At 42.2% G+C, this 26,084-nt stretch overlaps 1 protein-coding gene across 8 annotated transcripts in view; it reads left to right on the plus strand.

Annotated features, from left to right (window-relative positions):
* Positions 1-25,325, plus strand: part of USP4 (ubiquitin specific peptidase 4) — a 44,326-nt gene extending 19,001 nt beyond the window's left edge. For 3 of the 8 annotated variants that reach the window (XM_055707541.1, XM_055707544.1, XM_055707543.1), the window contains 13 exons: positions 1,153-1,311; positions 3,592-3,816; positions 6,586-6,669; positions 7,438-7,532; positions 18,532-18,723; positions 19,288-19,376; positions 20,313-20,528; positions 20,606-20,676; positions 21,266-21,381; positions 22,272-22,421; positions 23,122-23,225; positions 24,775-24,863; positions 24,986-25,325. In XM_055707541.1, the coding sequence (XP_055563516.1) occupies positions 1,153-1,311; positions 3,592-3,816; positions 6,586-6,669; positions 7,438-7,532; positions 18,532-18,723; positions 19,288-19,376; positions 20,313-20,528; positions 20,606-20,676; positions 21,266-21,381; positions 22,272-22,421; positions 23,122-23,225; positions 24,775-24,863; positions 24,986-25,087 (1,692 nt within the window). In that variant the 3' untranslated portion in view covers positions 25,088-25,325. The other 5 variants (XR_008731789.1, XR_008731788.1, XM_055707545.1 and 2 more) reach the window with 5 other exon arrangements.
* The last annotated feature ends 759 nt before the right edge of the window (positions 25,326-26,084 follow it).

Raw genomic sequence — 26,084 nt, forward strand, 5'->3', positions numbered from 1 at the left:
GAGGGTATATGCCTTTGAGACCTTGGAGCAAAAGTCTTATGGACCACAGAAATCTGTCCTCTGTAGAGTGATATGTAGTTCTGAAACAACAAGATATTGTTTGATTTCTGTCACTTTGAGTTGCTGGCACATCATTCACTGCTGTTGAAGCTTTCTGTAAACTTCTGTTCAGAGGAAGTATGTGAATCTGTAGTGGACATCAATAAAAGTGTCTTAATGTGGGCTGTTGTTGTTTTAAGACTGGAACAGGGATTACTCTTTATTTCCTAGTGCAGGTCACTTGTGACTTTTCTAACAATTCTTGCTGATACAGTGAGTGTTAACTATCTCCGTAATACAAACAACCCTTCAGTTTGGGTTCCATTACAGTTGTCATCTTTGACTGGTTAAAATGTACTAAGCATAATTCTGCAAGTCTGTTGGACTGTGTATTTATGAGAAAGCTAGCGATGGTCACTAGGGCTGACTACTCCTTCAGCTAATTGTTGGTTTTCCTGTGGGACCCCTTTCTATTGTTGTTTTTTTTTTTTAGAAGCAGGAACACTTAAGTGGCAGTGTTGTGACGTAGCACTTAGGAAATAAGAGGCTGCATATGGGTGTGTTGTTTCTGCTGCGTGCTAACTAAGGCTGTTAAGTTTCTTAGGTTCATATCACGATTCTTAGAATAGCTAGAGATTACTGTGGCGAGATTTTCAATCTTAGTTTTAAGCCAGTTTTGTTAGTTTATAAGTATCTTCTGCAAGCATTTTCAATCTTGCGGTCTACCTGCTTCAAGGTGCTATCCTATAGCAGGTCTGTACTATGGCAGCTGTAGGTTTCTGAAACAGAAATTGAATTACAAAATGCATCAGGCAGCTAGGTTTTCTGTAGTGGTTGTTTGCAGGTTCCTAAACTAATAATGATAACTTAGATTTCTAGTGTCACAGCACTAAACGCATTCTTCCTTCTCAACACTAGGGGGGAAAACAAAAAACAATTGGGAAAAATATTCTGGCACCCTTAACTGTGTTAACGTCCAGTTCGCTGTGGTGTACTGCTAACATAAGGTAGCATAGAGCTGATCTCTGCAAAAGCCAGGACATGAGTGTTTTTATTTCTGTCTTTTACACGTAGATAATGCTAACTCCTCTCTGACTTGCCTTTGTGTTTCAGACACAGGTTGGCCAGTTTGCTCCTCAGTTTTCAGGATACCAGCAGCAGGATTCCCAGGAGCTTTTGGCTTTTCTTCTAGATGGCTTGCACGAGGATTTGAACAGAGTGAAGAAGAAGCCCTACTTGGAGCTGAAGGATGCTAATGGCAGACCTGATTCGGTATGGTGCCCTTTACTTGAGGATAGGACAGGTGGTGCTTCACAGGGAGTTTAATTGGGTTTTGTGACACTTCATGGCCTTCTTGCTTACAGGCCACACAAATGCTTTGCCTACAAAGCAGTGTACCTGGGAGCGGAGAACCCTGTCGTGAGTTATGGCCCAGCTGACTCTTCATGACACCTTGTGGCACATTGCTGTTGCTCTGCCTTACAGCAGAGTGTCTGTTCTTGTACTGGTGCGCAGGAAGATGTGCTTATGGCACAACGCTGCCGTGGTTCTGCAGTGGAAAGGAAGGAAGTTTATCTTGTGGCATAACAGCTGCCTGAAAGTAGGCTGTAGTTACTACCATAACTTTTCCTCCTGACTAGTCAGGTCTGCCTTCTTCCAGGTACACTGAGCAGCAGCTTTTAGCATAAGTTGAGGAGAGTGGTTACTGTGCAGGCCTCTGTACTTGCATGTGGATTTGCAGGGGACTGGGAGCATTTTCACGTGGAGGTGCCAGGGGTGTCCCTCAGACAAGGGTCTTGAACACACGCCCTGGGCATGGGGTTGTAAGCAGTCATTTTGTCCCCCTGGTAGACAGCAGAGTATTAGACGAAATGAACTGTTAGGCCAGATTTCCTATGTGTGCTCCCTCATGGCCTCTAGACAAACGTCATGCCTGAGCTAGATTTAAACCCAGGCTGAATAGGGTGCACGGAAGCACTGGTCAAGACGAGGGAGAACCAAGGTGTAAGTGATTTGGTACAGCCGTGGATCTCGATGAATTCCTGGTGTTTGGTGCATCTCCTTAAGAGGTTTAACTTGAGGTTTTTTACCTTTCTGGTGCCATGGAAATGGGTACACTGATCTTAAAGCAACTTTACATTTTATTCAATTTATATCTGAATTCAAACAGCCTTGGGCTCCAGTTACCCCCTTTACCTAGTAATTCTGTTATGCCATTTTCCTGACAGAGGCCAGAAAAATCTCTTCTGTTTTTTTTCTTCCTGTCTTTTTTGTCCTGTTTCCCAGTCAACGCTGATATTTGAGCCCCTTGCAGACACTTCTCTGTTGCTCTGAAGTTGGCAAACATCGTGCTCCCATTAAAATGAGGCACGTAATAGTGAAGTGTCTTTCCCTAAGTGAACTCACGCTCCCCTGATTAGGCTTTTACCTGTTGTCATGGTACAACCAGCTGCAGCATACTGACAAATGCAGAGTCCAGAGTAACTACATTGGGTAGAACAATGCTTTAGGAGCCTCTAAAAGCCAGATACAATAATGATTTTTAGGAAGTGTATGTGACTAGTTGTTATTTCTCTTAATGGGCAATAATTTCATGTCTCTTGCCTTTTCTTGCTTAATACAGTACATGTGGCAACACCACAAGAAGGAGTACATTTGATCTTTTTTTCTCTCGAAGAAATGCTGGTAATTGTGGGATTGAAAAGATGCCCACCATGCCTTCATTTTATGTGGGTACTTCCTTTCGTGCAGTGTAGGAGATGCACGCGTGTTTCTGCCTTGCATCCCTATCACTGCACTTGTTGGAGTTTATGACTCTGTTCCCATCTCAGCATCCTGGTTAGCAACTGTGTGTGTATCTATGCACTTATTTAACTTGAGATATAATATATCAAAATACATGGTATTGTACCATAAATGAAGTCTCATGCTAGGAAGAGCCTTTGATTGCATTGAATAGACAAATGCCCGTGATCAGATGCCCTTAAGTAAAGAGTTTGTAAGTTGTATTGTGAAAGCCTTCAAGGGATTGTAAGTTGTCTCCTTTTATACTTTTTGTAAGACATGGACCTTCATTTTTCTACTTTTTTTTTTTTTTTTCCTGGAAGCTGTAACTGCAGTTGTCTGTGAGAAGCAGGAGGCAGCAGTCTGTTCCTCGTGGAGGAGAGTGGAGCATATCTCGTTAGCAGCTTGCTGTCCTGAATAGCAGCGTGTAACCGTCACTGTCTCCTTGGCTCCATTCATGCTTTTGGCATTGTGTGCGCCAAGGAATACCTGATCAAGTGACTCGGCCAAAATAGATACATTACGTTTGACTTGATGCAGGGTCTTAGTTTCACTGAGAAGAAATCTTGGTGTGTTATGCTGGATGCACTGGTAGACACTCCCTTTCTGTGAAACTTACCCGTCAGTATCAATTTTCTCAGTTTTTTCTCAGTTTCCTTTGATCCCTGTGCTTGCCATGCTATGGAAGTCTTTGTGAGAAATAACTTTTAATTGTTTTACTCTTTTTCTCTCTCTCTTTTTTTTTTTTTTTTTTTTTTTTTTTAATAGGAGGTGGCAAAAGAGGCTTGGGAGAATCATAGGCTGAGGAATGATTCTATCATTGTGGATATTTTTCATGGTCTATTCAAATCTACCCTTGTTTGTCCTAAATGCTCCAAAGTTTCTGTGACCTTTGATCCCTTCTGTTACTTAACCCTTCCACTGCCCTTGAGGAGAGATCGTCCCATGGAAGTTACCTTGGTATATGCAGCCCCACAGCGTAGACCTGTCCAGGTGAGGCAAGCTGAAGGCAAAAGTTTAAGTCATCTGAATCTTTCTATTGTGTTTTAAAGTTGAGATTTTTCAAGTAGTCTAAAGGACATTGATGTCCACCTTTTGAGTGAGGTGGGTTGGGTTTTTTAATGTAAAAACTGGTAATTGAACATGTGAAATCAAGTGGCTTTGTAAAAAAATCTCCGTTTGTGAGATGAGGATCATGGGTCAGCTGGAAGTGGCTTACGTGTTCCTGTGATGAGATTACCTGTGTGATGCATTGCTCCCTGAAAGCAGTAATGGGTTTGCATTATCAGGTTTGCCTCTCGTTACCTTGGAAAACATAAAGGTAAAACTTCTCTAAATAATAAGGCCTCTGAATTTCAAACAAATGAGAAGCAATCCCTCTTGAAAAAACTGAAAAAATCCTTGGTTGCTTTTAAAGCCTGCTGGATTCTAAGATTGATTTTTAATTCCCGCATGCCCCCCTTCCCCCCACCCCTTCCCATTTTATTTTCAAATGGGTCTGTGAGTAGGCACATGTACCCAAAGTAACCTTGTGCTTGCCATGCATGTCAAGAAAAGCACAAGATGCAGGAGGCCCAAGCAGAGTGACTAGATGCTCTGATGCAGTTTTGGAGGCACTGATGGGCAATATTTACATGTGCTGTGGATTAGAACTGCAGATGATGAAACTTGTGCTTTGCATATACACTGTTAGTTTGAGGGGGGCGGTAGGTACAGTGGAGAAGGATGTTTGCTGAATTCTTCAGAATTTTTCATCCTGCTTTTTTGTACAACTGTGAAGCCAAGGACAGCTGTGCTTGCTCTTGTCACCAAGACTTTATAAAGGGCAAGAACAGAGAAGGGATTCATTGAGGAAACAAGCAAGATTACCAAGAGCCTATAGACTGAGGATAAATTCTACTTTAAAGAATCAATATTAACATAACTTCTGCTACCTGGAGCTCTTTTAGATGAGTTGTCCGTGTGCATGTTCTACATCCCACCTTCAGTCTCCCTGTGAGCAGTTCTTTGTATTTTGTGATGTCCCAGTTGGGAAGCCAGAGGTGTGCACCTCTACTCACCTGTGGTGTGTGATACAAGGAGGAATTGTCTCTCTGCCATGTGGGTTGTGCTAAGAGAAAGTGAAGTGTAAGCCTCTGATGGCCACAGGGGAATATGCAGATGAGTAGTATAACTGAGAAGATCCTGGTGAATATTGATACAGAACTCCTTTTAGGCAAGGCAGGTACGTTCTGAATAATTCTCCCTGAGTGTGTGCCTATCTATAACCTGCAGTGCCTTTGAATCCTCTAAAACACGTGGTGGTGTTTATTGATGGAGGAGGGACGCTAGGTTAAACAAAACTGGATGCATGTGGTCTGGTGCACCTGCATTGTTGCATCCATACTCGTTCCTGGTTGCAGAATGTCACTCAGCCATGTTAAAAACTCATAGATCTGTCTTCAGGGAAGTGTTCAGAGCACTAGAAGTGTAACCAGTGGATTGTCATATGTTTATCATCTGAGGTAGAGCATTCCCATGACTTACAAGATACTTCTGCTTAGGAGTGTGAAAGGTTTCTTGTGTCCCTCATACCTTTTGTAGCTTAATGTAAGTGGTGCATTGACTCAGGCCAGCAGCCAGGCACCCACTTAGGCTCTTGATCACTCCCCCTGCCCTCTTCCCAGCAGGAACGAGGAGAGGCTAGAAAGAACAAAAGCAAGAAAACCCATGGGTTGAGGTAAAGATGGCTTAATAGGGGAAGGAAAATAAGAGGGTGGGGACAATGGCACAGATGACACAAAGGAAATCACTTGCCACTTCCCACAAGCACACTGGTGCCCAGCCAGTGTCTGAGCAATAACCTTGGAAGCCAAACCCACCCTTTCTTTCTCTACCACAATTTTTATTGCTGAGCATCAGATTATATAGTATGGATTAGTCCTTTGGGTAGTCTAGCACAGCTGTCCTGGCTGGATCCCATTCCAACTTATTGCCTGCCCCTAGCCTACCTGCTAGGGGGGCACAGTGGGGACAAAGAGAAAGCCTTGATGCTGCACAAGCACTGGTCAGCAGTGACTGGATCATCAGTGTGGTATCCACACTGTTGTAGCCACAAATCCAAAATATGGCACCTTACAGGGTGCTCCATGAGGAAAGTGTCTCCCTCCCAGCCAGCCCTAGTGCAGTATAACGCATGGTATGTCCTGTTCTGGGTGAGCTCTGGGGATTTGTTTCCATTTGAGAGCATGTCCAGAACAGAACTCCTAAAAAAGTAACATCCAGCCTGCATTGATGACATTGCCCGTCAAATGAAGACTGAAGTGGTCTGATCTGTGCAGTAGGGTCCATCCTCGTATGCAGTCCATGCACACCTTTCCCTTCCTGCCTGTCATGACTTCTGACTTGACCTCCAGAGACACTGGGGAGAATGGCTCCAGGATGTTTTTTATGAGATGAAGAAACAGACACAGCAGGTTGCTCAGGACATTAAAACTGCTGACTTTTTGGTTTTGGTGTTTTGGTTTTTTTTTTTTTTAATGGGTTTTACTACTGCTGAGCCTGATCAAAGCAGAACGCCGACTGTTTAAGGCTTTTTCATTCCCTCCATAATCCCTGTTTTATAAGGTGGAGCTGAGATCAAGAAGATCTTGAAGTGTGTGGCTATGACTTTAACTTCAGCAGAGCTTCTATAAATTAAAGGTTTTATTTCCATTTTCTTGCTCTCTGCCTTGCATGGGTTTATTTTGCCTGGTGTAAGCACGATGTTATCTTTGTTTCTAGTACCGGGTTGTGGTGCCGATGATGGGGGCCATCTCGGATCTGTGTGACTCACTCTCCAAACTCTCTGGTGTTCCTGCAGAAAATGTAAGGATAAATGCAGGCAGTAATTCTCATAAATATTTGTTCTTGAAACATTTTGGTGGCTTAGCTTTTAGATGGGTGATAAGCTGAACTTCATGAGATAGTGACAAAACCTTAACAAGTTTGAATGCTGTTCTTTGATTGTAAAATAAAAGGATGCATGAAGCGATCTGTGTTAATCTGATTACTACCATTGCAGTAGAGAGGCTTCAGAGAAGGGGCAAAAAGCCAACCCCTGCCCCCCAACATTTCTGATAGTGTAGCCTCTTAATATTGAGATAATGTTCAGTGTCTGTTTTGGGTCCACCTCTTCTTGGACATATTTTTAATAACAAAGGTGTCAGGTGAGCTTTTCCAGAGGGAATGGTTTTGTAGTTGGTGGGGTATTTTGAGGATTCCAATGTAGCACTTGAATTTACTTCAGTTAATTACAGATGTGAGTGATCCATGCCTGAAATCCTAGCCTGTTGCCACTTTGTTGGGATCTGTGCTGTTGTTTGCACCAGGCTGACTTGCAGCTGGTGGAATTGCACCTCCTCAGTACCTCTGTAAAATCAGTCTGTTATTTGCTTTGTTTTTCTGATCCATCTTAACAAATGCAGCTGACTAGCTCCTGGGTACTATTGTAGAAAACAGTGCTGTTGTTGGTGTGCTGACAATTCTGATGAAGAAAGAATAGGAATAAACTGTTGCTTGAATTTAAAGCTAGTTTGCCTAAATTTATATAAGCTTTTATTATAATCTCTTTGCAAATATCACTTGCTGTTCTAGATGGTGGTGACAGACGTGTATAATCATCGATTCCACAAAATCTTCCAAATGGATGAAGGTTTAAATCATATCATGCCAAAAGACGACATCTTTGTGTGAGTAAAGTGGGAAGATGCCGTGGTGCAAAGAATACTACAAAACATTTATTTTGATTTCAGGATATAAAACGGAATTCCGCTCCCCCCGCCCGCCCCCTTCCCATCCCCTGCCCCTGCCTTGCAACCTAAGCCTTCCTGTAGACCTTTTGCATGACTTGGTAGTAATGCAGCACTTCTTCTAGCAGCAGATCAGCATGTGCAGTGTTTAGTAGGTGTTAGGAAAACAGAAAAGAAGTCATGGCCCTGAGTAAGAATTAACTTTTTGTTTGGTATGTGTTCTGCAGTTTGGAACTTTCTACAAGCCTATTCCAGATATGATAATCTGTCGGGATTACAGTTATGCTTTCACTGGCATTTTTAAGGAAACTCAATCTTACTGTCTGTTCTTATGCATCAAATAAGCCAAAAGCCTTGGAGCTGTTAATAGGATAGCATGAAATCTAAGCTGTTGTATTCTGCCTTTTCAAAACCATCATAGTTGTTTTAGTGGCCAGCTAACCATGACTGGAGGTTGATAGTCTCTTGACTGGTGCTTACACTGTTGGTGTCTTAACTGTGGTTGTGAGGGACTTCAGTGCAGCTGAGGATTTGGTTGTGCTTGACATGCTATATATGTGTGTGGTAGGTGAGATGTCTCCAGTCTTCTGTAAAATCTGGTGAGGAGAGCAAAAGTCATGTTCCTTTATTGCTGCTGGAAAATGAAAAATACTGCACGTGCAGTGCAAAATGGACTTTGAGCCCCATATGAACCTGGGGCTTGTGAGGTCAAATCCAGTCCTTCATCACAAGTCCAGTCTTCCTCGTGTAAATATTCCAGTGCAAGGATGTTGCTTCTGTAAAATTGTTGTGCCGGTGTGAAATCCTGTACTAACATACTCTGGTGCGGTGTGTACCATTCACTGAGTGGGGTGCTGTGACATACTGCTTGGTGCTAGTCTTGTCATGCCATCTGTCATGACCTCATGGCTGAGGTGCAATGTCTGAGTTTTGCTGAAAGTTCTTGTTGTCGTGTTTTCTTCAGTTGCAGCTAAAGGTGTGGCCAGTTAAGATGCCTAGGAAGGACATTTGGCTTCTGTGAAATCTCTGTTGTGGGGGTATTGTAAAGTGTTAGATAGTAAGTAAGTCTGTCTCCAAAGCTAGTAAAACATTGGAAAAAACGAGAAGCATGCTATTATAACGGTAATTACAACCCCCCCTACTTTCCTACAGGCATATCCCTCCACAGCAAACAGCGATGTCTGAATTAAGGCTGCTCTGGGGTGGGGGTTGGTGTTAGCTGAACTGCAGCTCCACCTGTATTTTCCTTTGCAGTCACCACTTCCTTTCATGTGCAGGCACAACTGTGAATGAGGTGATGCTGTGACTCATAGTGAGTGAACTGACCTGGGTTAAAAATAACCCTCCAAGGACGAGGAGAGGTAGCAGGAGGAAGTTTTGCTAATCCTGTTCTTCCATGTGCCCTCTTAAGTTGTCTTCAGCACTGTGGGGTGAGAGCAAGCAGCTAGGCACCAGGGTGAGAATTAGAAGAAAGTTGCTCGTAGGAACTCCCTTTAGTGGGTGATGCTGCCAGGAAAAAGATATGTATAGTAATATTCTAACCTACAGCTAAACCCAGCGTTCTTTTATTGAAAGGGAAACTTGTCTCAAAAACGCAACAGAGAAACACTTGTTCATAAAGAGCAAAAATTAAGCTTCTTAGTTAAGGGCAAATGCATTATTTTATTGTGAACATTCTGCTTACCTTGTCTGGTTATAAAAAGCCTACTCTTAGGTGTGCTAAGATTTAATTGAATCATTCAAGAAATGGTAATAGTAGGGTGAAGGTTATTGCATTCCACACTTAAACTCTTTAATTTAATTTAAACTTTTAAATAGGTTTCCATCTATTTAAGGTCTTGTACTGTCAGTCCCTCCTTTCACATCCACTTCAGCAAATACATCAGCTTTCTGTTAAGATAGATACAAGGTGGGAACAGTCAGGGTGGGTCTTCAACTTGTGATTTCTGACCTGCAAGTTTGAGTGATTGTTATTTTTACCCTTTTGGTGTTACTTGCTTGTAGAGCCTGAGGTGAGCAGGCTGTGAGAGTATAGTGGCACTAGGAGAAACTTTGAAAATTGTCACAGAAAGGACTTGGTTGAATTTAAAATTAGCAGTGTTAGGTTTCTGGTTCATTGGGCCCTTGCAAACTGACGATGTAAAGGATATGCTGAAGGGTTTATGTGTTTGGGGTTTTTTTTGTTACTGCATGTGTTATGTGTTTTTTGGTATCTTTCCAAGAAATTATGATTTTTCTTTAGTTTTCCTTGCAGGAAATGTTTTCAATTTTTATTTAGCCTGTGGTCTGAGGAACCCTTGGAGATCTCTGTGAGTTAAAACTCTTATGTTGAAACTGGCTTGTATAAGTTTTTTTTCAGGCTTTCTAAATCTTAGTCTAAGATGGTGAGGATTGTCTGAGTTGCTTTTGGAGGAGTAATATTGTCTGTTTGGACTTGGTACATAGTTGCTAAAAAAGTGCATAACTTTAAAATTAGTGCAAATGTTTGTGTCCTGCTGGCTTCAAAACTTGTTTCCCACTGGGGAATGTACTTGCAGCCATGGAGGTGCATCCTCTGCCTTTTGCTTCTTGCAGAAAGGGTTTTTAACCCTGCTAGAGAGGGCTCCTGCACAGAACCCCACTCCAGAAGTTTTAGCTGTTGCACTGGCCCTTGTATATTTTCCTTCAGTGGTGGGACACTTCTTGGGTTGCCTGCTTGCTTTTTTTGTCAAAAGCAAACGCTGCTCTGACTTGCATCTGCCACTACTACCCACCTTGGGGCTGCACCCAGGCACTGCCATGTGTGCTTTCTTTGCGGGCCTCTTCTCCAAAACCAGAGCAGGAACAGTCCTGTTCGCTCCTCATGTTCTCTGGTTAACTTGTTCCTTCTAGCTTAACTGGAGTAGATAATGTTCCTGAAATTTCTTGCTTTTTGTTTTAGCATGAAAACATAGTTTGCGCTTATTCTCAGTGCTGGGCTGGCTGAGTAACACTCGGCATTCATTCTTGCGCCTTAGCTGGGTTGATGTAACTGGAATCAGAAGGTAACCTGGGCCAGGATATAGGATAGTGTTAAAATAACTGTTCTCTTGTCTGGCGTGGAGTGCCATGTTGCTCTGCACACAGCTGTCCTGGGGTACCTGTGGAAGCCTCTCAGGAGTAGGGCAGGGGTGGGTTAAACAGAAATTTCTCATATGTTCCTCAAGCTGTTACATTTCTAGTAGAAGTTACCAACTGTAAGGTGTCGGATCAGGCCTTGCTGCCTTCCTGAAGACGTTGCGTGATGCGTGGCTGAAGAATGTGGCATATGGTGGTTGTATGTTCAGATTGCTGCTGCTGGTAACCTCAGGAGTTTTTGATATCCCAGCAACTTGCTTATTTTCTTAGATTACAGGCAGATATCTCACTGTTTGTTAAATGGAGGAATAAAAAAACATCGGAAAAAATATCTTATGTCTTCCAAAATCTTCCACCTTTAAAGTACAAACTTGTTTCCACTTGAGACTAAAAATATGTAATTGAAATGATGTATAGTTGAGAAACGTTTTATTTCCCCAAAGACAGTGAAGGCTTGAGTGCCCACTGAAAAGCATTTTGTTCTTTTGATTTTAAATTAAGGTCAATTCTTTATTAAGTGACAGGAAAAGGCTTGCTGTTTATGATTTGAGGGATGGCTCTGTATGGCTGCATAGTCCACAAAATGTTCAGTTTGGAAAAGATCCTCTTGTGCTGACTGGTGACGTAGTTGTGGCGTGTATCACTAGTTACACTGAGTAATGTGTATCTCTTCTGTTCCTGAAAGAAAACTGTCTTTGTATTGATTAATGAAGGGGAACAGCTGCCTTTTTATTAGAAAGTATAGCTGTGTAATGTTTTACAGTGACAGTATTTTCACCCCAAAATCACAATTTAAATAAATAACAACCTAAAAGAGATTAAATAAATCAGTGTGAACCCATCAGAATTTTATTTGCACACTAAGATGGGCTGATGATGTATCGATTTATTAGCAAGGAAGAAACCTTCTGGAAGCTGTTTGCCTACTATGTTTTGAAAACAGATTTTTTTTCTAAGGTTTGAATCATTTAATTGCCATATGTAGTAAGGCTAAAACATACCAGCTTCTATTCTAGGAGAACAAATTGCAGAAAATATTAAGTTTTTAGTAGCATTACTGATGTTACAAATCAAGTATTTTGTTGTTGTTTTTTTTTTTAATTGAAATTGAAAACTGCAGCATTTCAGGTTATTGTGCTCACAGTGCAGCAAAGTTACGTGAGAGGCATGTCAGGTGGGAAAAACAGACTGGAGAGGGGTAAGGTAATCATGGCATTAACATGTAGGCGGGCTTGTTACCTGGTACACAGCACCCATTCTCACAATGAGTCAAGGTATTTCTATACCTTTATTCCAGTTTGTACAAGGTAGTGAGCTAGGTGCTGAGCCACAAATGCCTAACTCACTGATGGTCAAAACTTTGTACTATTTATACAGTTCAGAAAGCAAAGTTATCAGCCTTCATTGCTTACAAGTTACAGAATTCCTTCAATATGTAATACTGAATTTCCTGTTTATCAAGTAATTCTCTTGCTTCTGGTGTTAATTAGTTTGCATGCTCTGTCTCAACTTCTTTTTGGGTCTGGAAGGGTTTCTTGAGTCGGTAGTTGTGGTCTTCCCCTGCTGGCATTGCCTTTCCCCTGGTTGGTGCTGCTTGTGGTAGACTTCCAGTCAGCTCATTCATCTTGTGACGTACTTTACTCCTTTAAACAAAGAACTTGCTGGTGCTTAACGAAGCACTTAGCAGGACATGCAAAAGTGCTTATATCTTGAACTGACTATTAACAATTAATTTGCTCTAATTGTTTTAATGTTAACCTACTAATAGTACATTCAATTATTAATCATTTGCTATCAATGGTACCTTTTGCAGGGTGTGTTCTTAGGTACTAAATGTTAACCTAGATGGGTTTGAAGCTGACATATACTATGCAACTTGGGATATGACTGAGGACCATTATGTTAATAATTTGTATTTAAGTAAACATGTTATTCACTGTCTCATGTACTTGAACCATCCTAATTAATGTTTTATTGATCTCATCACTTTTACATACTGATCATCTGTTCCTGTTTTTCAGTAATGTCCAGTGGCAATACTTCCCCGTTGGCAAACTGTAATGTGTACATCTCATCACTTGTTTTAAGCAATTGAAGTTAGATGCAAAGTTTCTTTCACTGATGAGAAAATGAAATACAAAGAAGTAAGCAATTCAAAATAGAATTAAATTAGTACAGCATATTCAGAAATAGGTTTCTCAAGTGTATATTTCCCAAACTTGTATTTTAAAATTGCAGGCTGCTCAGTGGGTCCTGTTGATTTTTGAGGCATTTTCCTGAAGGAATTTGCTGCTTAATCTTTGAATTTGGGTGTGCTCACAGATCTTTTCTTTTGTTCCTTCCTGATAGCCACACACAGAATTGCAAGAGAAGCTGTGCTAAACCGAAGACAGTGCCCTTCCATGCCTCAAGCTAGTGTTAAATCATCTTTTTTAATGGTGTAGCAGTTTCCTCACCTGAAGAGTACTTCTCCCTTCCACTGACAGAAACAAACCAAAGTTGTGTTAGTAATCATCTGTGGTCCCTTGCTGGAGTCTGAGAATGCAAGGAATGAGTGTGTAATGATAGGGAAAGCTACAAAGTCTTCAGGCTCTGGTTTAGTGAGCAGCTGCCATCGAATTTTTCCTTTGTTTCTTGCTCTCCTTGTCCCCTTCTCAACAGGACTTTGCTCAGAGTCCAGCAGATCTTCGACCCGTGATCACCTGGGTGTCAGTCTTCTGTAACAGAAATCAGTTGTTTCAATGGTTCTGAAGCTTTAGGGTCTTGTAGTAATCTAAACTGGCAGTTCTTGCCTTTGTAGCATCACCTTAAGTTGCCTCAGGACTGAAAAACTGAAAATGGCCAGTCTCTTGCAATATTTCTCCATGTTTGCTTTGCTGAAAGTGGTAGCCAGGCCTGGGTCTGCATATGACAATACCCTGTTGGTTCAACAGGCTTCTGATTTTAGAATATTGTGCACTAGCCAGCTAGCAACAGGTCTCAATTCAGAATTCAAGGAAGAGCCTAATCTAATACTGTAGAAGATCTGGGCCACAGCAGGGACGTGATTTTAAAACAAACAAAAAAAGTCACTACTCTTGTACTGGTGTCTTGCTTTTGACACCAATGTCTGTTAAATCTCTGCTTTTAATTTAGGCCTCTATATTGGTTGGTTACTGAGTAGAATATAGATTTCCATGAAATGCTTCACTTGTAAATGTCACTGAGCAGGAACTCACGCTATGTTGCAGTAGGAGTAGCACAGCTGGAATGCGCTTTGTTGTTTTTTGTATTTGCTTGACAGAGGAGGCATGGTCTGCAAGCATTGTAGTCCCGGCTAGTATTGATGAATATTTGTGAAATATGTGATAGATGGGATGTATAGAATAATGAGCTTGCACGTTTTTTTAGGAGCTTTCAGTGGTCAGACAAGCTGTATTTTTTCCGGTTTTCGCCATAGGGATGTGAGGGAAGAGTCGTTCAGCCTTCTGTGGTTTTTGCAGGGCACTTTTGACACCTTGAGACGTGCACTGTGAATTTTCACATCCCACTAAAACGGTGGGAAGTGCTGAATCTTGCGGGGAGGGGAAGAATTGGACTCCATTTGGAATTTAAGCTGAATGGACAGTGATTTTTTTTTTGGGGAAAAAAAAATTAAAAATCTGGCCTGGATGGCTAAGATAGATTTGCCCTTTCAGCTGTTCAGTTTCTGGCTCATCAGTTCTTGTGGTGATTATTAAGATATTGAGGTATTAACGTTACTTGTTGTGCTCTCTGATAGTCAAACTTCAAAAAGAAGAAATGCAAATGTTACTGGGCTTCTTGATATTTAAGTGACTTTAACTGTCAGATGCATCCCAAAATGAACCTGGCACAAAAGGACAAAACTATGCATTTTCTTTTTCAGGTCAGCTGAAAGGGAAGGAGAATTTGGGGCTAGAATTGTCCAAGCCTATTCTGTCACAAGGCTTTGCACTCATCTCTTTCTCATCATGACAGGCTTGGAAACGTAGGGTAGTTCTGATGCAAGATGCATTAGTATTTAGCCTCAGAGAAAAAGGTGAGACTCTTGCAGAAATAAAGGGGTTTGTTACAAGACCTGAAGCAAGATCACTGGCACAGTGTGTAGGGGCAGTGCAGCCAAAGAATGGTGGGAGTAACCTGCCTCTCACCACATTGTAAATGTTTCCTGGAGGCATGTTGTTCCTGCCAGAGGTCAGGGAGATCTGTGGCAAATGATCAGAACGTCAGTAATGTAAAGGTGGTCTGCAAATCAATTTGACAGTGGTTGTTCAGTGTTTGCTGAATGCTCTCATTCTCCAGGCTAAGCAGAGAACAGCATTCAGCACATAACCGAAACGCTTACTATTTCTTTTTCTTAGGTTCTGTGAAGTCCAGCCCCACTAGGACCTCCGGCTCCCGCTCCAATGTAACACCCACACATGCACCATGCTGGTGATATCACATCACCCAGGGATCCTGCTGGAGCTTGGGGCCGGCCTACAAGGGGTCAGGTAAGTACCACTTGCAAACAACCTCCGCAGCCCATTTCAAGGGTATCACTCTTAGTATTTCTTCTTAGTTCTTAAGGCCTAAGAAGAAAAATGTTTTAATGGATAAACTAGATACCCCTGTTCTCTTAGCCTGGCTAATGGGGCATATATTATAATAAGTATCATTTACATTGATAAAAGTTTCACAAATTGATTTGCAGGTCACCTTTAACCTATGAAAGTGTGCATATTTGAATAATTTAGTTTGCCATACATACCATGTTTGCTGCCTTCTCTTACAACATGCTGTGTGTTACTAGATGAGTTTGTGGTCTTGAAAAACCACGAGTGGCTGCAGAAATGTTAGGTTTGTTCACGTGATGGAGGCTACAAAAATTATTAAAGTGAATTAGGTCAGCAAACCTGCTAGTCTAGTAGCTTTATGTGAAATGTTTGACATGTGTGAGATATTGTAGCAGACTGATCTAGGAAGTTTGTTCTCGCTTGCTCAAATTATAGTTTTCTTATTGGAAATAAGGATTTTTATCCTTTCCAGAATGAGTTTCTGTGTTTCAGGGGTTTTTTTAGGCTTAGTAAAAAATACTGCTCGTTGATTTCCCTCATCCTTTTTAATCTTACTCCTCTGTAAGACTGGCAAAATCCTGTGACCAACTTGAACAGGGCAAACTACCTGTTGTGTGAAAGTTTATTTGCAGCTTCTTATCTCCTAGTTTACTTGTTTATATATGTTCTGGCATTATGGAAGAAAGAACAGATTAGGAGTATTTCCACTTCTTAGAAGAGATCAGAGTATGTGCAGCATTTTCACCCAGGTTTTTTCCAGTTCTCTGTTCATTCTTATTGTCAGCCTTTGAACCTATTGTAATCTCTCAGCGGTATCTCTGCGTTGGTGTGCAGTAGTAATCCTGTTCAGACAGATGTGTTTGTCAGCTTCTTCAGTGACATTTTTTTTTCTATCCTTCTCTGTTCTTTTACAAAATATACTTCTTTTCTTGGTTGTTGCTATAGGCTGACTTGTGATCCACATAGTGTTTTCCAGCTGGACTTTATATAGCGGCACTTGGGAGGGAATGTTTCAGTAATATACAACATGTATATTAGACTGGTGCTTAGCTCAGTATTTTTTGCTTTCAATGCCCTTTCACATCGCTTTGCCTTGTCTTCCTGTAGTTTTTCGTGCTCCTTGTGCTCCTTGTGTGCTTGCTTGACTTCAGTTTGCAAGGGAATGAAAGTTACCTACTTCACTGCTCGCTGCCTCCTTTCTGAATTATAACCACAGCTCTGAAGACTTCATAATGCTGATGAAGACTAGTCAAATCCTGCCCTATTGCTTAGTAGTTTTCAGATGCTTTTCAGAGTTGTTATGAATTATAGAGGCAACCAGGCAATATACAGTGTGGTAGCAGCTGAGCTAATGACTCTGACTTCTAAAACCATGTCGTATAGTGTGGTGTAGCGTCATCTTTATGTTCTACTATTTCAATTAAGTTGTAAGATACAGAATTACAGTGTATTTCTAGTAATTCCCAGTATCAGCTCTACAGCCTTCCTTAAATTATAGATAAAGTATTATATCTTAGATTATTTTTTTTTTAGAAAGGATGTCTGTTGCTCAAGAGATTCAGAAAATGACAGATCCTGATTCTGATAAGTCTGCCTCTAATAAGAGTATGTGGAAGCTGTTCTGAGGTGGAGTGGGTAGAAGGACACTTGAGTAACCAAACTTGTTACGTTGCAGTGAGATGGTCTTTTGCAAAGTGTTACAGGGGTACAGCATGCTGGCTGTTTGTGATGGGTGACATCTGTATATGGGTAATACTTAAGTGGGTTTTTTCTGTTCCGTCACATGGGTTGGGCTTCATTCAGGTGCATGAGGGTGAGTATAAATGGGGCCTGCATTAACTGCTGCTTGCAGAGCACAGTGTAGGCAGTGTGAGAGGCAGTCATGAGAATGTTGAGGAACATGTGTATGTTGTGTACTGATCTGTTTTATAGAGTTGAGCTTAAGGACTGGAGACAAGCATAGGACCTGGAGTTAATTGTAGATGATATTCTGGGACGGAGTATGTTTTTTTGTTACTGAAACAGTGCTAAGTAAAATAATTCACCTTTTGGTGGCGCTCTTTCTCAGGAAATATTAGGTGTGAACTGTATCCGGTGCTGGTGTCCAGCTGAATGGCATTGACAGCCTAGAAAACCTCAACTGCCACTTGCATTGGACTGTCCTATGCTGATGCTGATCTCTAATGCGCTTGGTGGTCTGGGCTGGGACTCTGGAAGGATATTTTTCTTTATGTACTTTTCTGACTTGGTGCAAGCCCCAAGCTGGGATTCCTTTTTGTTTAAGTAGGATGGAGCAGAACTACTGAAATTTGTTCTCCTCCCTGCTCTACAAGAGCATTTTGAACACAGGAATAGAAAAATCTTTCTTGACCCTTAAGAGAAGGGAAGCGTCTTGTCTAATGTAAGAGAGCTGTGAAGAGTTGGTACATTCAGATATGTGATTGTGTTCTTGGTCATTTTGCATAGCGACATCATTCATGAAATCTTTCTTTCTTTTTCAGTTTTAAGATCAGTCTGGACAGGTGACTCACCAAATTTAAGAACAGTGTGGCTTGGCATTCCTGAAAATGAATCTTTTGTAATGAATAGTCCTGAAGTGAACAGTGTGATAGTGTTGGACCACGTGGTTTCTTGTGACTGTGATATCTGCAAATACCTCATTTGCTGTTTCACCCAGTAGCACAAGCTGTTTCTTGGTCTCCTCACTGTTCTCCAGAGCTGTTTGTTTTCTTTCAGAATGTTTTTCTCCTGTGTGTTTACTGTCCTTAGATTTTTCTGTGAAATTTCCTGTGTTGTTTCCAAACTCCTGGTTTTCTGAAATGTTGGCAGCTCAGTGATGTGAGCTCAGGCCATTATCTGTACGAGAGGCTGTGAGAATGCACAACCCAAGGTATCAAGAGGGTTTCTTTCTCCAGAGGAAACAAATTCTGTCCAAGGGATTTAAAATTGCATTTAGTATTTCTCACTGATGCCATGATCTGGTTGAAGCAGCATGTTGTTGTCAGGGTAATGTCTTGAGAGGTGAGTGGCAGTAGGGATGTGAATTAGGAATAAAGACAGAGGGAAGGTGGCAGTTGAGTTGTTGGTGGTTATGTATACTGTGTCATTGTAAGCCATGGGAAAAGTTCAGGAAAACTGCTCTGTAGCATGAAGACAGAGTACAACCCTTTCTGTCCTTCTCAGGAGGACCTGGTGGAGAGACTTGTTGGACTGAGTTCATATTGGTTCTACCTGTTGTGCTTCTTGGCAGTGGAAATAACCCATAGAAATACCTGTCTCTCAAACAGGTATGAAGTTTGCAAGCCAAGTGAGGATGGCTCGGAGTGTGTTACTCTCTCTGTTTACTTTCGGGAAAAGACAATGAGGCAATCCAGCAATACTTCAGGGACCGTACTCTTTGGTCAGCCACTATTAATATCTGTGCTGAAACACAAACTCACTGTGGACCACTTGTACAGTGTGGTTTTGGAGCAGATCAGGTAAGTCATGTCTTTTGAATCCCATGTAAAGTTCTAGTGGTTGCCTGTCCAATTACACTGTAATAGGATTACTGCATCTTTGTTAACAGGAAGAATTTTCCTTGATTTTTAAATTTGTATGTGGCTTGTAAACCAGGATTTGCATTGCGTTAGTGTCTGGAGGCCCCAGGGACATTTCAAGGCCCTGGTTTTTTTCGGCTCTCTGAAAGCAGGCTGTGAGATAATACTGGTGGTAGTCACAAGGGAAACTACCTACTTTGTGTGGCAAAATGGGTCAGGAGCAGAACTCAGGCCATGGGCTTTCAGAAGGGACCACTGTAACTTATATTTGCCTTTTCCATCTACCGCCAGTAAAACTTGGAGCAAGCAGCGAGAACAGAGACTTACTGAATTGTTTTGGTTTGACTCATTCTGAGAGTTCTTGTCCTGTAAATGGTACGATGGAGGATGGGTCCAGTTTGCTGAGGGGGATTGGACAGCAAAAACTGATGATGGAGAGGGGTGCTGTTATTCTGATGTACAGCTTCAGTATGATTGTGTGATAAACATATTCACTCTCTTTAGCCGCTACGTGAAACCCCCTTTGGCAGAAGAATACTCTACAACCTGCCCGGACAAAGGAACCTGCAATGGCTCCAATGGTGTGGTTGAAGGTACGGTTGTTTCAAAATTACCTGGAAGCTTTCTAGCTCTTAAAGCTTTTTATTAGCATTTGGCTTAAGCTCTAGCAGGTTGGGTTTTTTCACAGTGATTAAACCATGCTGTTGCGTAATTTCTGCATGGTGTGGTGAGGACTCTAGACCATTTTCCTTCCAAGGGAGATCAGATGCGCGTAAGCAGCAGTGGGAGAACAAGGTGTGGTGTGCATTCATCTTGACCAATGTTAGGGAAGTCCCTATTAGGTGTTCCTCCTTCCTCCCCAGGCAACTCCTTTACTAATACACTTCTTGGTGATGAAAACTGGCCTGTTAGGTGACAAAGACAGGTTCTGGAGAAATAAAGTGGAAATGGACATATTCATGGACCTAGAATCATGAGGTCTCATTCCTAGGGTAGATGCTTACAAGGAAGGTTTTAACACTGATGGCAAATGCAGTTTCTCTTTCCTCTTTGAAAGCACTCAGTTGTGCTGCTGTGAGAGTAACAACTGGAACAAGTTAAATAGGACATTTTAAATGGGCGAAAAAGTCCACCCATTTTTGCCAAAGAATGGAAATAACTTTCCTGGAGACTTACATACTCTGTTCTGTAAGAGACCCAGCGGCAACCGTGCTGATTCTTTCTTGGGCTGTTTATTAGGGTGTGCTAGCAGAAGGTATGATCATTAACCTATTGTGAACCGAGCACTCTCAATCATGTCTGATACTAAGATAACTCGGCACATCACCTGGCATCTGATAAAGGAAAAAATACAACTTCAGATGCAGTTGTTAGCAAGCACAGATTTCTTTTTCTGTGTGTCTTTTAATTGCTTTCTGAGTAATTAGTGTGTGTCGTAACAGGCTCATGCAAACAGCTGTCTGTGTGAGGTGTCAGTCTAAAGTTTCAGTGAAGCTCTTCAATGTTGTGCTTGTTTTAAATTTTGCCAGGTGACATTGAAGAGATGGAACATCAGGACAGTGGACAGGAAGGCAAGGAAAAGCTGGCAGAAGTTGATCCCTGCCACTGTGAGGGCTATATGCAGGTGGACTCAGCAAGAGACCTGCAGCCTTGCAAGAAGCAGCATTTCACTTTTAGCCTCGTGAATTCCTCTGGGACCTCCGAGATAAACTCAATTGTAGAAGGAAAAATCTTAAAATTGAATGGTAATTACTGTTTTTCTGTCTTCTTTTTTCTTCCTTCTCCTTACACCTTTGCAATAAATGTTTCTTCTTTCTTGTAGCTTTTTCTGCCCTTGCTATTGACTGGGATTCTGATACACGGAGGCTACTTTTTGATGAACAGGAGGCACAGGTTGTAGTATGCTCTTTTCATAAATAGTCTTTATGTAGGCTTGCATAGTGCTTAAAAGATGACAGTAAATGGTGAAATGTAGCAGAGCTCCCTTGATAAAAATTGAGTCACCAGCATGAGATATGTTTACTTAAAATCTTGTAGTGATAAGGTCTATAGATCTGGAATTTCTGTTGTTTCCAGTGTGTTCTGAAAAGCAGACATTTTAATTTCAGGGCTAAGTACTCTAGTTCTAAGTCCACTCAACAAGCAAAGCAAACAAATCCCCAAAACTTGGAAGAAACCTGAAAGCAAATTTATAGAGCATAATAGAAAGCTCAGTATACTTTTTGTGAGTTCTGCTGGATCGGGTATTGTAACAGAATAACCTGTTGTTACTCTTGGAAAAAAAACTCAAACCCCACAAACTTTGAAGTAAGGACATACGCTTTCTCTTACGGACTGTTCATAACACAAGGAAGGAGTGGCTGGAAACTTCGTTGTGTGGGTCAGAAACAGGCAGCATTGTGAAGGTGACCATCTTCCTTTTTGCGATGTTAAGGATTAAAGATTATGTGGAATTGAATAAAGCACACATCTCTTTCACTAGGCATTTGAAAAGCATGGAAGTATGCTACAGCCACAGAAGAAGAAGGCTGTGGTAGCCCTCAGAGACTGCATAGAGCTCTTCACTACTATGGAAACGCTTGGTGAACACGACCCGTGGTAAGAGCCTCTGTCTGCCTCCTATGTTGATTGTGAAATGCTAATAACTATTTGAGTTCACACTGTTTGTCGTGGGATTCTGATAATTTCCTGGGACGATCCTTTTGTCTTCATCTGTGAGAAGTCTCATCAGTTCTGTGTCAAGTCATTGACTCAATAGGCTGCGCATGTGGGTTAAAAAAAATGTATTAGTTTCCTGCCTTTATTTTAAAAATAGCCTGATCTTTGGAAGCTACATGCCCACTGGCACTATTTTTGATTCTCCAGCATACATCTGTCAGAGGAAGCAGTTGCAGTAGTAAAAGAGCAAAAGCATGTGGCTACCTTAGGGTTTAATCCTGTATTATTTCTAGCTCGAACTGGTCCTAACCCACTGCTAACTCTACCAAAAATCCCTAGTCCAGAGAGGCTAGGTACGGCAGATACTAAGTGACCAAGGTGTGATTGCTGTGTGTGCAGAAGATTTTTGGAGGTTGTTTGCTCGCTGTGTAAGAAAATAACTTACAGTGTAGTAGGTGATTGTTGGTTATTAATTTCCAATTACATGCTATAGATGTATTTGCAACTGTTACCTGTTTGAGCTGCATTAGGAGATAATAAAGAAGTAATGGGCCCTTCAAATCTTTTTTTTTTTAATTTACAAAAGAAAAAATAATCTTTGTACAATGCTCAGTTAACACACTTGCCATAGGACATTTTGCCTATGAGTAAAAGCAAGTTGCAGTTTGGAAACCTCTGAGGAAGTGTGTTCACCTACGTATTCCACAGCCAAAAAAGCCTTCTGTAAGGCAGGGACTATACTGCACTATTGAGGCACCTTTTAATGGAAGGCCAAAAGCTTCTCTTTTTAACATAATCATTCATTTCCTTGTTTGTTACTCTTTTCCCAGGTACTGCCCTAACTGTAAGAAACATCAACAGGCCACAAAGAAGTTTGACTTGTGGTCTTTGCCAAGGATTTTGGTAGTACATTTAAAACGATTCTCATACAGCAGATACTGGAGGGATAAACTTGACACTGTTGTGGAATTCCCCATCAGGTAGGATTCTTCCCTCACACTAGGAGGAGCTTGAAGAAGCTGGTCAAGAGAAATCTACTTCTGATGTTACTGTTGGGTGGGCTTGTTATTAAAACTGTAACTGGAACACCTCTGTCTTCTGGATTTGAACTGCAAGACAACAGGCATGAGTTGGCGTTTGTTGGGGTTTTTTTGGGGTTTTTTTTGCTAATCTTAGTAAACTCTACACATCTCAAAGAACACTAGTTACTAGGAGGTACTGTGTCTTGTGAAATTAGGTTAAAGCCATGTGATTCTGCTGAACCAAAAGAATCCTCTAGAGAGGATTAAGCAAATTTGTTGGGCAGAACTGCACTTATGTAGTACTGAGGATTGCACAAGTACAGGATGAAAGCCTGTCGCATTCCTCTGCTTCTGCTTGTCAGCATCCTGTTGCAGGATGAAGCATATTCCTTACTACTCCTGTTTCACTTTTCATGCCTACACAGGGACGCTCTGAACTGTCTTTTATTCACCACCTCCCTCTAAATCTTTTGGCAGGGCCTGATGTGTTTACCAGGACCTACCCGGTGTGGGAGGGGTAACATGTCGGGCCATTGAGCAGCAGAGTGCAGCACTTCTGCATGCAGGCAGCACTGGTGCAGAACTTCACTGGTGTCATGCATCACTTTTTAGAAAGTACTGGTTACTGGTGTACTGATACTTTTGGTTTTCCTTCCAGGGGTTTAAACATGTCTGAGTTTGTCTGCGACCCAAGAGCAGGCTCATATGTTTATGACCTCATTGCAGTTTCCAATCACTATGGTGCCATGGGAGTAGGCCACTGTGAGTAACTGCTTCCATGTCCTTTGTGTGCAGGGAAATACAGGCGGAGGGGTCATGGGAGGGCTTTGTGTGTTGGAGACCTGCAGCAGCCCTCACCAAGCGTGTCTAGTCCAAAACTTACCTGTGCTCTGTGTGCAGGTGAATATAATCTTGGAAGGTAAAGTCCTTCCTAATTAGGATTTGCAGAGCAGCTAGCCAGTCTGTGTAGTTTGCAGCTGCCCGAGGTCTGTGGGACCTTGATTATTAGTTATTAGAGTGTGTGGTGGTGTTCCATAGTTTGAGTGGAGTCAAGATTTTTCAATGACAAACATGAAATTGTGGAAAGGAGCTTCTTACTGAAGAGTGTCTTCAGCGTAAGCTGTCAGTTTAACTCCAAGACTCAGCTTCTTGCCCTGCCCCGTGCCAGAGGGCAGCTGGTTGGTGTGGGTGTAACATCACAGCTGCAGAGCAGGGATTGCCAGCGGTTGAGCCAGCCAAGCAGGAGCTTGCTGAGTTCCCTCAGTGTTGGTGAGACAAGGTCTGAGCAGCAGTCACCCATTGGCCAGGAAGGCAGAGCAGAGGGCATAGCTTGTCATGAAGCTGGGTCTGATGCCTTTCTGCCTTTCCTACCCTGAATTCTGTTTGCTGCAACACCAATTTAAAGCACTTTTTTTTTTTTTCTCTTTCATTTTCCTGTGTTCCATCTTTTTCTAAAACAAGCCACAAACAAACATGTAGTTCTTGGGATCTCTTTGTTGCACAGCTGGTACTAGCTTGCAGTAGAATGTCTCCATTCTATGTTTCCATTGGCAAAGGTTCACGTGGCAGGGAAAATGTCATGCCATCAGGAGAAAAAAAAAACCTCCTTTGTTATTTATGACAAGTCTGAATTTTCTGTCACTGATCTTGTTGCGGCATAGATGAAATGCATCTGTAGTGGAGTTCCCTGTATCAGGTGTCTGTGCAGGTCCATGCTGTAGGTGACACTTTTAAAACCACCTGGAAGTGGTTTACTACATGGATGAACTCCCATTTGGCAATATATGTGCTTAACTCGTAGTGTATGTCACCATAGGGTAGCAGTGGCTGAAGGGGGGTATATTTTGAGATTGGAGATCATAGTCAAACAGATGTCTTGGTTGGAAGGGACTTTGCAGGACTCTAGTCCAACTTCCTTTTTGAGCAAGGACTCTTGCAAGCACTAGATCAGATCTGTCATCATCAGAAAACTTCTTTCATGTGAAAATGCAGAGTCTTAAACTGTGCGTTTGGGAAAGCTCTGGCTCAAGGGAGGTGAACAAAACACTGTAATCTTTCTCCCAAGGTTCTTTGCCCTACATCTCAGCTATCAGGGGTGAGTCTGGTATGTGTTCTAGACTAGCTGGACCCAGCTAGTGTGTTCTAGAAGATGAGTATGTTGGTGAAGCAGGTTTGGGGTAGTTAAGACTAGCTCTTGGCCTCCCGTGCACGCTCAGTTTGCATCTGGAGTGTCGCTAGTGCAGCACAGCTGGAGTGGCATTACCTGCTGTTCTTCCCTGGAGTACTGAGCTGCAGTTTCTTCTCCTGACAGACACTGCCTACGCAAAGAACAAAGTGGATGGCAAGTGGTACTACTTTGATGACAGCAGTGTATTGTTGGCTTCAGAAGACCAAATAGTGGTGAGTATTTGGCCTGAGGCTAATCTAAGTTTGTGGTAAAAGTGTGGTTCCCTGCTTTGGGCATTACATTCCCAGCCAAGCTGTGTGGATTGTTTCAGATGGTTTTCTTCTTTGTTTGGTAGACAAAAGCTGCGTATGTGCTGTTTTATCAGCGCCGGAATAGTGAGGAACACACTGCCCCATCTCCTCCCCAAGAAGAGTGTGACGGCATGGATACCAACTAAACATCACCTCCAGCACTTGGCCACCATGTTAGCGGTTGCTCTTCTAAAGCCATGCCTGAGGCGTCTGAAAATTTTTCTTCCTTCTGTAGGAGTCAAGCAGAAAATCTAGCACTGAAAGTTTCAGTGCTGGGGGTTGCAGAATAGCACTGGAGAGCCAGGAGTAGGTGCTGACACCTGGGTATTTAGAGGCCAAAAATAATATATATTGGAGCTTCAATAAAGTTCTTTATAAAATCTGGCTGAGCTGTGTGGCTAGAGGCAGGGGTCGGGGCTGAGCTGGGCTGGGGCTGTTGTTCTTGGGCTGAGGGTTGTAGCTGGGGTCAGGAGAGCGTACAGCCTGAGCTGGAGGCCACGTCACAGCTGAGCCTTGCAGGGACCCGTGGAGGAATATGGTGGGTACAGTTCTGTGAATCGGTGTGGGGGCCTCCTGCCAGCTCTCTGGTGTTGCTGCCTGTGTCAGGGAGGCTTGTTGCACATTTCTGGAAGCTCAGTTCAAATCTCTGTGTGTCTAGCCTGGCTGTTGCAGTCTCTGCCATCATACCTTGGTCCCCTTGCTAAGCAGCAAACATTTCTCATGTCCTTTCACTAAATGCATTTGAGGCTCTTCTGGGTGGTTTTGACTCCGCCTTTTTCATGTGAGCACTGAATCCTGTAATGTAGGAAGCTTTGCTGGAAGTGAACCGTACCCGTCTACAGTATGGCGTATGTGCAGGCTGATCTGCGCAGCGATGCAGGATACAGCTGTTCTGGCTCTGGCTCCCGTTCTTCCACAGAGAAAATACCATCCATAAAGTATTATGGAAAATATGGAAAATACCATCCCTAAGGTGATTTCTTGTCCTCTCCATCCATCTCCTACACCCTCACTTCCAGGCTGCTCTGTAAGCACTTTTCTGCCTCCACCATTTATCCTATGGTTTGTACAGTGGCAGCATTTTTATTTCTTTTTGCTCATTTATGTGACTCCTTAGAGCTTTTTCTCCAGTGAAGCTCAGCG

The sequence above is a fragment of the Falco cherrug genome, chromosome 4 (assembly GCF_023634085.1).
Source record: "Falco cherrug isolate bFalChe1 chromosome 4, bFalChe1.pri, whole genome shotgun sequence".
Classification (NCBI taxonomy): domain Eukaryota; kingdom Metazoa; phylum Chordata; class Aves; order Falconiformes; family Falconidae; genus Falco; species Falco cherrug.